The 11,698-nt window shown below is 34.3% G+C and overlaps 2 protein-coding genes across 9 annotated transcripts in view; one reads left to right on the top strand and one right to left on the bottom strand.

Annotated features, from left to right (window-relative positions):
* The window catches only part of LOC107223666 (zinc finger protein 2 homolog), a 34,036-nt gene that overhangs the window by 9,229 nt on the left and 13,109 nt on the right, over positions 1–11,698 (bottom strand). For 3 of the 8 annotated variants that reach the window (XM_046732121.1, XM_046732127.1, XM_046732096.1), the window contains exons 2-3: positions 283–375; positions 9–191 (exon numbers count right to left, since the gene is read on the bottom strand). The gene's annotated coding sequence lies outside the window, so the exon portion shown is untranslated. Of the gene's footprint in view, positions 1–8; positions 192–282; positions 376–481; positions 845–2,065; positions 2,111–3,313; positions 3,481–8,316; positions 8,416–11,698 lie in introns of those variants that run through there. The other 5 variants (XM_046732090.1, XM_046732085.1, XM_046732112.1 and 2 more) reach the window with 5 other exon arrangements.
* LOC107223663 (inositol-3-phosphate synthase 1-A) lies at positions 5,796–9,812 on the top strand. Its single transcript, XM_015663413.2, has 7 exons — positions 5,796–6,385; positions 6,679–6,851; positions 6,992–7,259; positions 7,354–7,608; positions 7,677–7,919; positions 8,009–8,117; positions 8,409–9,812. Exons 1-7 carry the CDS (start codon positions 6,260–6,262, stop codon positions 8,789–8,791), a joined length of 1,557 nt encoding a protein of 518 aa, XP_015518899.1. The 5' UTR covers positions 5,796–6,259; the 3' UTR covers positions 8,792–9,812.

Raw genomic sequence — 11,698 nt, 5'->3', positions numbered from 1 at the left:
TTACTCACATCTGGAGAGTAATTAGGCTTCAATCGCGACTGCATCTCTTGGAAAAGTCTAATTTCTTCTGTGGCATAACTTGGATACTCTGTTTTTAGATTCGCACAATTACAAACCATTCGATACGAAGAGTAGCAATTCCGCTTACAGCAATTAGTCCCATTTTCAGCTCTGTTCACAGTACTGTGATTCTGCGGACATTTTATTACATTGATTTTACACGGCTACAAATATTTTGGAAATTTAAAGTATCAATTTCCTTCTTTTGATTGATATACTCACTATTTTCAGTGTACTTTCATACAACACGTAACAATCAGCAGACGAGTCAGGAGTTTTGGATCGCATAGTTTCAGATGACATGTTTTCTTTTTACTGCAACACAGTAAGAAAAACCCTGTTTACAAACAAAATTGAGTCACCCTTGCTTTTTTTTGTAATTCAATATTGGAACAATATGATGAAATAAGATCATACGTACAATGTTCATGTGTAAATCGAATTTCAAGGAGCAAAAGATATTGGATTTTGCAATGCAAAAATACAGGATGTAAGTTAAACTCACTAACAGCAGAATGGAAATGAAATATTGCACGAATTCTCAAGTAACCGCTAAACAAAGATCAAATCGATGCGTATCACACGATAATGCAGTACCAACATTAAATTTCAAAGCTGCTAATTTAATGCGCTTGGAGGCAGAATTGGTACAATAATGCAGTAAATCGACTGACGATGCAGACCGGTGATTTGCGAATGTGCTTATTAAGCTATTTTAAATTACTCCAGTCAGCAAGTCTATTCGGGCGTATTCTTTCAATCTTCTCAGTCACTTTTGACTTTGACGAATTGTTCTGACTAAATTTTGGCTAAAAATTTATCGCTATGTGCAATTTTAATGGAGCGATTAAATTTCTTTAAATTTCGAATTTAAGGACATTGTGGAAGTTTAAATTTTACTTCAGCAGTCAACTTGTTCATGAAGTAAACTACATAATATGGTTATATGATCTAATAATTCACATTTACCAGATATTTATTATTTCCCAACACGTAATTATTCAGTTGAAGTGTATGTTTTACACAGACGAGAATAGAACAATTAAATCTTGAGTGCAAAACTCCGGGGATGATACTGTAGGTTTGTCCAGGGTCATCAAAAATCAAAGAGAAGTTAATTAAAAAATCCATTGGTAAAGACTGAATTTTTCATTTGCAACGTTTGTTTTCATTTAATTCTATATACCAGAAAGAAGCATTCACGACTTTTATGAAATTTATCTCAATTTCTTTTTGAGTGATGAATTTTTCAAAAAAATTCCCTGTTCTAATTTTTTGGATGGATATAACTTGGAAACCAAGTGATCTAAAAAAAACTTGAGATACGTTTTTTTTGCCATCGTGAGTCGTAGATTCATAACAAAAATATTTCAAAATTATACCCTACATATATTTCCAAATATTTTGAATTTTAAAGGTGTTCCGGTTAGAATGAAATTTGATACTGATTAGAATATGAACGCATAGACAACTAAATATATTTGAAATTGAAAGATTGACAAAGTTTTGGGAGAGTGGTAGATAAAAGATAAGTCAAGGGTCATAAATTTCAGTAAGATACGAATGAGGTAGGTAGGTAGGCAAAAATTCAGCTAAGTACCTGAAACGTTGAACATAGAAAATAAAAATAAAAATTGAAAGTTTGTACAAACATTCGGAAACTAGACGTCTGGTTGTAAACTAACTTATTGAAACTTGGTAAAAGTTTTGCAACGTAACATTTACTTAAATATGAATTTTCAGGAATATCAGCTGTTGAGAAAAAAAATTCCCATAAATAATTATAATATAATGAACATAATGATGGTTGGATTAAAATTAATGGAAAAATTAATATACTTGAAGGGATACATTTTCGCAACAAAGTAAAACGAGACCATTCTGACGGAAGGTAATGTTTCTTTTTTTTTGCTTAAAATTAAAGTATCAAACTAGGTGATTTTTAAACAACATAGTTTTTCCATTATTTTTCAATGGAACTGTAATTCAAGACGAAAAAACTTACCCTGACTGTTTTCAACATCTCATTTCATTCTCGAGGTTTATTTATCTGAAAAATTTGAACAGGAATTTCTCTAAAATTCATAACTTTTCAACAAATTCAGATAAAATTTGAAAAAAAAAGAAAAAAAATAATGAATGATCCTGGACAGAATAAAATACAGGAAAATAAAACACATAAAAAATTAGACCTTGAGATCTCATAAGATTTAAAAAATAGCGTGCAATCCCATGTACATTGTACAATCTGTTCGCCAATTTATGATAATAATTTAAATACTCTCAGATAATATTCCGTTTTCGTTGCGGCAAAGTTTGTTCAAAGTCCACTCTTGCAGACGAGATCTTATGTAGATTCTACACCTTAGCACCGATTTAATTGCAAGTATTAGTCTATGCGTGCAATACGTGTTATCTCCTGTTCAGGGCGTCAAGTATCCTGGCTATTTGCAGTTCTCTTTTTATTGTACAGTAGCCTTCGAAATATCATACAACGTGGCAGTTTTTGCACGGCATTAAATCTTTTCTGTATTTCTATAGCCGCATTTAAAACTTATGAAATTTTCTACCTCAACTATGAGAAAATTTTTATCGATTGTCAGAGTAAATAAAATTGAAACGAAGGCAGTGTATTTGATGAAACCCGAAAAAAATGTGCATGATCGACTGGCAATATTCCTGCACTAACAGCTAATACCATAGATATTTTACTTTCGTCCTTGAGATTCGAGTATCATTTATTCTGAGACACTTGGAATATAATGTACAATGTTTTTACGTCCATTTCGAGTGCGTTTTACACCATCTAGAAAATATCACGTAGCTGTCTGTTACCAAGGCTGCCATTGGCACAAAAGTTTTACAGGCATCAAAGTCAGAGTAATTATTTACTGTACTAGATGTGTAATTAAGAAGAACCAGTTGAGATTTTTCCGTGTTGGAAATACCGCGGGTATACGTATAATTAAAAATGGCAATTCACGTGTCAAACACGTCGACTCATTATTAACACCTTGCTGGTTCAGTTGCATGTTTTCAACCATTATACTACGTTGGATAAACGCGTTCAATTAAAATTAACAATATTCCGAACATTTAACGTTTACATGAAGGACATGCATTCAATTTGATTAATCGCTACCGATCTGAGTATTAGAAAATTCTAATGCGCATAAATGATGAACGTATAATTATCTACCGTTTTGAATACCTACATATACGTTAAATACATAATAGGGTAAAAAAATATTACACTATGCAAAATGTTGGGACGTGGTTCGGCCGGTACAAAAGTAGCCTCCCTCCTCTTCTTCCGTTGCGGGTTATACGTAGAAGTAATGAAGCTATAATGTTACACACGCGGAATTGTCAGGCTTGCAAATCCGTACAGCTGACAATATCTTAATTTATACTTAGTTGAGAATATTTACTATCACAAAAACACTTCGAAATGAACTCCTCGAGGGCATGTGTTTACTGCTTATTTTGACGTGTTTCGACGTCCAACGGCAAATCACAACTAAAGTGAACTAAAGCATGGACCACAATGACGTTCGCTTCCCCAAACACTATGAACACAATACAACACCAATGGTACAGACACAAAACAAACACTATGGTCCTTACCACCAATGAATGAACGTACGTAACATATTTCTTACAATTAGCTTGGAGTTTCTTCTCCAGTTTAACGAACAGGATTATAAACGAATTGAGTACATATAAAAACAAAAAAGTATGGATTATATAGTCCGTCGATTTCTTCACGATCCCTTATTGGCATTAATTTGAAATTTTTTAAATTTTTTTTTGAAAAAAAATCAATTTTCTATTTTACGCTTCATTGTGAAAATAAATACTCATTATGCTTAGTCGGCTTGTAAAACCTTCAAAATGTTGAACGGAACTGAAAAATTATCATGCAAGTGCAGTGGTAAAAGATACACTCTACTGTGTCAAATATACTTTGTTAAGGTAATTTTTAGAATATTCTCTATGTTTTTGACACAAAATTGAATTCGAACTTTGTTGAAAGTACGGTAGATGTAGATTTGGTACACGTCGCGTCGCATTGCCCGTTTTTACGTATGTACGTACATACATTGTAATAGTGACCACGGTCAACTATTTACTTTTATAACAAAATATTTTTAGCACGAACGTGTGGCACCATTTCCATACGAACAACTGTGAGAATGTTAATTGAAAATTCAGGAACCGTCCGCAGGTGGTAAAAACATAATTATCCAGGTAGCATTGTGGCTGAAGAGTTTTCAACCTTGAATAATTTAATGAAAAATCAGTCACGCTTTTTACATTTCTCAAAAAAGTAGTAGTAGTAGTAGAATAAAAAAAAAATGGGAAAATTCCGCTATTGTCATTATTTGTGAAAATGTTCATCTTGACCCAAACGATTCTATTTATATAAACAACTCAAGATTCATTCGCCTTTATTTACTCGAAATTGTCGTCGCGGACAAAAAATTCTCGCACACATCGACACACACAGCATCGAGTCGAAAATGATCATAAATGATTTTAATGGTCTCGAAAAATAAATTTACTAAAATCTTGACATTTTTCCCACAGGGTGGATGCAGTAACTGATTTCCTTTCTCTATTTCAAGCGGAGATTTAAAAAATTGCGGTCGAGTTGCATACTACACCTAGCTCGTTCAACCTTTAAAATTTTGTTGTCATATTAGATATTATATGTCCGCCTGAAATAAATACCCCAATTTCGATGTGTGAACTTAGTTTTTCTGTATCCATATAATTCTCAGTCTATTATAACATTACTGTTCTTTAGCCACGTGATATATAAATGCACGGATTTGGATATGGATTTAAAATTCGAACGCTTTCGTTTTCGTCAGAAAATAAAAACTGTACTCGTGTATCTGCCTAGCTATCATCGCCACTGTATTGATATGCTATACTGTAACAGTAAGTGCTTCTCCCATAAGCTCCCGATCAATACTTGAATTCTTCACAACAGCAATTTATACTAATTTCGTGTATCAAATAAATCGGCCGACAGGTTATATTCAAAATACTCCCAATTTATTGTTGTACCCAACATATTATACCATGTACAAATTTCAGATGAGATTTGTTTCTCAACAAGGCCACTTTCTTTGTAAATTAACAACTTTATTTTCAAAATCATTTTTGTTATGTCTAGCATCGATCAAACGTAATTACATAGATATATTCTGTTGTTACGATTAATCGATTACGTTTGTAAAATATAAAACATTTAAGAAATATTGATAGTAGCTTGTGCTTCAAGGAGGCAAAATAGATCTTTTTACGCCGAGCGTATGTTTGCAAATTCGTGTGGCGAAAAAGATTGCTTGTACGGTCATGGTGCGCAGGATACTTTTATGTAACAAAAGTCTGGTTTACAAATTGTTTTTTTTACGCGTGGTACAAAAAAGTACACTTTTTTGCACTGTCATAGAAATGATTACTTTACGAACGCAGGTAAAAAAGAATGCGTAATTCATCCTAGTGTTACAGAAGTTTTTTTTACGAAATACGTAGAGCCTACAGGTCCAGATATAAAATAACGGGATAAGTAGCTTTCAAGCCAGAAATTCCCTGCCGCGTTATTAAGCCTTGGAAAGTTGCGGATAGTTTTTACCATGCAGCCTGTCAAACTCCGTATCGTCATAGAATATCTAACAGAGATTGGAAATATTGATACATATGTGGTATATAACAGGACAGAATAGCACACCGCCAGGCAAACCCAAGAAGGATGGGGCAAATGTAGAGGCAACCGATAAACTCAAGGGTGGAATGGAAGGGGATTCCCAGGACTCGGTTTAAGGCGCATGCCTGCAGAGAGCCGACAAATTCGACATGACTATTGCATGGTTAATAGTGTGTTGGTTCTGCGCGACCGGCGGTTTCGACACGTGAACTCTGCACTGTTTTCAACTTTTTTGACGACGTTTGTTGGTGCAGCGAAAGATTTTTCAGTATTCGTTATTGCGATCGATGAACAACCGTTCTGTTCGCGTCTGCTAAAATTGTCTGTCATTTGAACTACGGCTGTAATATAATTACGGGAATTTCATCTTCTCGAATTACAAATATACCCACATCAACGACCGGCACGTTCTGCGCAAAAAGCTCCTGCTTGTATCTCGAACCTTCTTTGCGATTCAAAGAGTGGAATAAACCCCTCAGAATGGAAGAAATGAAGATTCATGTCAAAAGTCCGAACGTCAAATACACCGAGGAATTCCTTGAGGCTGACTACGAATACCATACAACGAAAGTCACGAAAACTGATGATAAGGTGCTCAAATACACGGTGAGTGATAATGCTGGAATGAATAGCGTCATGTGTGTGTATTTGAACTTGATATTCAATCCAACAATCACTATTTTCATATCAAAAAATCTCAATATACTGCAGAGAATAGATGGTACAGCTTTGAACTTTTAATAATCAATGATGTCGATAGTGAACGATCATACACAGAAATTGTCTAATGTTTAGTAAGAGGAAAGAAAATAATTGAATAATACATTGTCTTTGGATTGAACATAGCGGAACTAGTGTGTAAAATTATTTTGAAATAAAAAGTATTGTTATTGTTTAAGGTAACTCCTGTAGCCACCAAGCTGAAAATAAGAACAAAATTAAATGTACCAAAACTTGGTGTCATGTTGGTTGGTTGGGGTGGCAATAATGGCACAACAATAACTGCAGCACTGTTGGCAAATAAGAAAAAACTCACTTGGAACACTAAAGATGGCATCAAGAAAGCGAACTGGTAAGACGTATTCAATATCCGAAACTTGTACATCAAGAAAATATATGAGGAGATATTACATTGATTTCATTTCTGGAATATGTAATTCCAATCCGATTGAAACAAGAATTAAAGAGAATACTGATTAATTCATCTCTTAGGTATGGATCTATTACACAATCTTCAACCGTGAAACTTGGAAACTCTGATGGCGAAGATGTTTATGTACCGATGTCATGGATGTTGCCGATGGTGGACCCTGACCAGATTGAAATTGATGGTTGGGATATTTCTAACCTGAATTTAGCTGATGCCATGGAACGTGCAAAAGTAATCGATTACAATTTACAAATCCAATTAAAGGCTGAAATGGCAGAGATGAAACCTCGCAGGAGCTTGTATTATCCTGATTTCATCGCGGCAAATCAGGTCTGCTGACATTGAGATAACTATTCCAAAAGCTTTTTTAGCCTCATCATATTATTATATTGTATTGCATTCGTAATTATGAAAACTTTTTCAGGAGGATCGAGCAAACAATGTCATATCAGGATCTAAGACGGAACAATTGAACTTGATAAGAAGAGACATATCTGAATTCAAAACTACCAAAAATGTAGATAAAGTAATTATAGTCTGGACTGCCAATACCGAGAGGTTTGCAGAAATTATACCAGGAGTTAACGATACTGGTGAAAATTTGTTAAAATCAATAAAAGAAAATCACTCAGAAATTAGTCCAAGTACTATGTTCGCCGTTGCTGCTGCTTTAGAAGGAGTAAGTTAGCCAGATCATTGATTCTTGCATGAATTATAGCTTTGCTCTACGTAAACGTAATTTTACAGTGCACCTACATAAACGGATCTCCACAAAATACTTTTGTACCTGGGGCGATCGACCTCGCTGAAAAGCACAAGACTTTTATAGCTGGTGATGATTTCAAATCGGGCCAAACAAAATTGAAGTCAGTATTGGTTGACTTCTTAGTTTCTGCTGGCATCAAACCAGTATCAATAGTGAGCTATAATCATCTTGGAAATAACGATGGCTACAACTTGTCAGCACCACAACAGTTCCGATCCAAAGAAGTGAGTAACTCTAGCATGTGGTAACTCATGCTGTTTATACAAATATCAATACATATCATCATTAATGCCTAATTCAATCTCACTTCCAGATCTCAAAGAGCAACGTAGTCGATGATATGGTTCATTCAAACAGTATTCTCTATGAGCCAGGGGAAAAACCTGATCATTGTGTCGTTATTAAATATGTTCCATATGTTGGTAAGTTTGATGAATTCAACTCTTACAAAGAGGCACACGAACTAAGTGCATTGAAAAAACTAAACCTCTGTTCCTTGAAATTATTACCAAGTCTCAGACGTTCCAAAACAGTGTACATTATTGACACTGCAGCTCAATAGTCTCTTAAAGTAGAAACCTGTTAACTGAGTTATAGAAATTAATCCACTTTAGTTATTACTCTTGCAATGTCCTGTAGGAAACCAGGCTTGAAAGCAGCAAGCCAATAGAACAAGTCCAGGCACCCACGATAACAGCGCAATTTTGTTTCAGGTGATAGCAAACGTGCCCTTGATGAGTACACCTCGGAAATAATGCTAGGTGGCCACAACACACTTGTAGTTCACAACACTTGTGAAGATTCACTGTTGGCCAGCCCGATTATACTGGATTTAGTTATTTTAGCTGAACTTTTTTCACGTGTTTCTTTCGCAGAGAATGAATCTGAGAACGAAAATTTCATTGCATTTCATCCTATACTTTCAGTTCTATCCTACTTGTGTAAAGCGCCACTTGTGCCTCAAGGTGCTCCAGTGATTAATGCTTTATTCAAGCAACGAGCTGCAATAGAGAATATCTTAAGAGCTTGTCTGTCATTACCACCTGAAAATAGTATGCTTTTGGAGCATAGAGTACATTTTGCAAAAAAATTATGAACAGTAATAATTTTCCAAGACCGGTTTCAAGTTACGTAACAACCATTATATTTTCAACTACGTAATATCCTTATGTGTGTTAACGGCAGTTATTAAATGGATCCATAAATTTGTCGTTGCAATTACGAAGTAATTTCACATTGCAGCATCTGTATTAGTAGTTACCCATAATGTTATGTTTAACTAATAAGATTGAATGATTCTTCTTTTCTAGTTGCTTTTATGCCTTATACAACCTGTACCACCTCAGGATTCATGAAAGATACATACTTCAAAGCCAATTCAGAAGAATGGTGGACAAAACTATTTTTAACATGAAATTGTACATTATCACACAGCAGTTACCGTTGCGTATGAAGTATTTCTATCTCACGGAATGAAAATATTTATATATTTACAATTTTAAGTATATAACTATAGATGAAACATATATTTTCATACATGACAAAGGAATTGTAGTTTATAATTCAAATCAATATTGTTGTAGGGAATTTATTCTTCGATAACAGTTATAAGAAGGTTAATCAAGTTTAAACCTGAGGAAATTATACTATATAAAAATATTACGAATCGACTTTGACAGTTTCTTATTGATGTTATTTTTTGTCAAACTTCAAAAAGTAGACTTAAGTAAATTATGATTCAGTGTGATAAAAAATAAAACTTTATTCCAATTCTAATGTAGCAATTAAATTAATCGTATTGCGTTTCGATTTACTGTAGGTATAATATCAATGTGCTACTTCAGAGAATGTGCAATTAAACGTTTAGAAAATAAATAAATGAATTAGTACTTAGTAAACTTGGCTGTGCATATTTTCAGCTCCAAATTCTATTGCTTTGATTGTATATGAAGTGGAATCTGAACATTTATTGGCAGGTAATATTTGTTTATATGTGCAATTATGAGCATCAACACAGTTTTCCACGCAATGCCATAGAATATGATAGTGATTGACTATCTTCAGGCAATTGATAGCGTTCATTGAAGCATCATTTATGGCATCTCCTTGGGTTATGCCGAAGCCAGAAAAAATGATGACAGAGGTTGCTAGAATTTGTAGAAGGCAATGTTTTTGGGCTATATCAAAAAAATTCATTTATTAGTTCCAGGCAAGGAATAAGGAAATCATTAATTCAGTAAAAAATTAACAATTACACCAAAACTGAACAAATTATGCTGTCAGCAATGAGATTGAATACACAGATGCACCAAAACTGCATTAAATTACATTACATGAATGTATTCAGCAAAATTCAAATCATTGGCACTGCCTTAGAGAACATTTTTCATACTGGATATTAAAGACTTGCTATCATACCACAATTTGTAATCTCTGAAAAGTGGAAGTTTAACTTTAGGCTCTTGGAAAATGCCAAGTGATGAAGAATAGTAATTCGTATTAGGATGGGAAATCAATTGCTTTGTGGAGCTGCCATAGAGCTCAGTGAGTTTTTTGATCAAACTGTATGCAGTATTTGCCTTTGATACTTTTTTAGATCTGCCTACTCCCGTGTAATACAGAGACAATGATGTGTGAGTGCTGAAATTCTTACCCAGAAAATGAAATATTTGATGCTGATTATGCATCGTAAATGTGAACCGGGAATAAATGAAGGTTTCAAATTAATTCTATATCATTAGATATTACAAACTTAGCCAATTTATTGGTAATTACCAATTTCCTCCCCGTGGATGTTATCTATTCTTGCAACACAGGTAAATGTTCTATCATTTGCTGGGCCTTCTTGAGCGACATATTCATACGCTGGCAAATACCAATGATTAGCCATGCAAATATCGTACAATGATTGGACTGGACAAAGTTTCATTACATTATCGGAACATTCCCTGTAAGTATTAATGAAGCAGTTGAAATAGTGTAAAAAGTATGTTACAGGAAAACCTGACAGGTTAAAAATATCATATTAATTAAATACCAACACGCAAAAACAAGGCATCAACTGTTGGACAATATCTGTTAAATCAGACGCATGAAGCAACAAGACATGGTACATACTCTTGATTATAAAAAATGGATTGGAAAATTTCAGGGCATCTGTAGAGAAGGTCCAAGAATTTTTCTGATACATTTTGCTTAGCTTGTTTTTTCGTGAAAGCGGTAGCAGTGGCTAAAGCCGTGGGGAGAGGTGTAAAAAAGGGGGACGAAAGCTCTTTTGAAAATTTTTTATGCTATAATATTATCATTGATAATACATCCGACCAAATCAAGTGTGGTAAATATACCTTGTACGTCACCTACTGTGACTCGATAATGAAACAACACAGTCCGACTAGTAACGTTTTCTGAATGTAATTCGTAAACAGCATTGAGGCCAATCTTTTTCAAATAATCATGTAAAATCGAGACTGTAGTCTTCATGGTTAGCACTCCAATGATTCAAGTTCAAACTTACATAAACTTTAGTAAAAAATTTTAAATGTTGTGTATAAAAAAGTGACAGTAATGACATTTGCAAGGATACTATAATAAGTCCGAATGTTTACAAAGCAATCGCTGAATTAGACGTACATGTGTGCGCCACGTTGGCTATTCTCAATGGAACCCCCCCCCCTGCTCCCATTGTAATCTCTTCATCTCATCCAGCATTGAAAAATAATCGATTGAAGTTAGGCATGGGTGAAACTGTAAACTGCGATGAGGGTGTGTTTCGCAATCGGTAATGCATGAAACTGCGGTAATACTAACAGCTAACTAACCACTGAATCAACTCTTTGTCAAGGCCGACAAAAAGGCTGAAAGGCTGACTTTATGAATATATGAAAAAACATATACATTTTACATCATCGTTCTAACCCTAATCAGTTCTACTAATGTGACACTTATCATCTAGAGAGGAAAGTGCACCAAAATACGGAATTCGAAATACTCTACCCTAATAACC

The sequence above is a fragment of the Neodiprion lecontei genome, chromosome 1, assembly GCF_021901455.1.
Source record: "Neodiprion lecontei isolate iyNeoLeco1 chromosome 1, iyNeoLeco1.1, whole genome shotgun sequence".
NCBI lineage: Eukaryota > Metazoa > Arthropoda > Insecta > Hymenoptera > Diprionidae > Neodiprion > Neodiprion lecontei.
The sequence above is the reverse complement of the archived record's forward strand: the minus strand, read 5'-3'. Positions and strand labels throughout refer to the sequence as shown.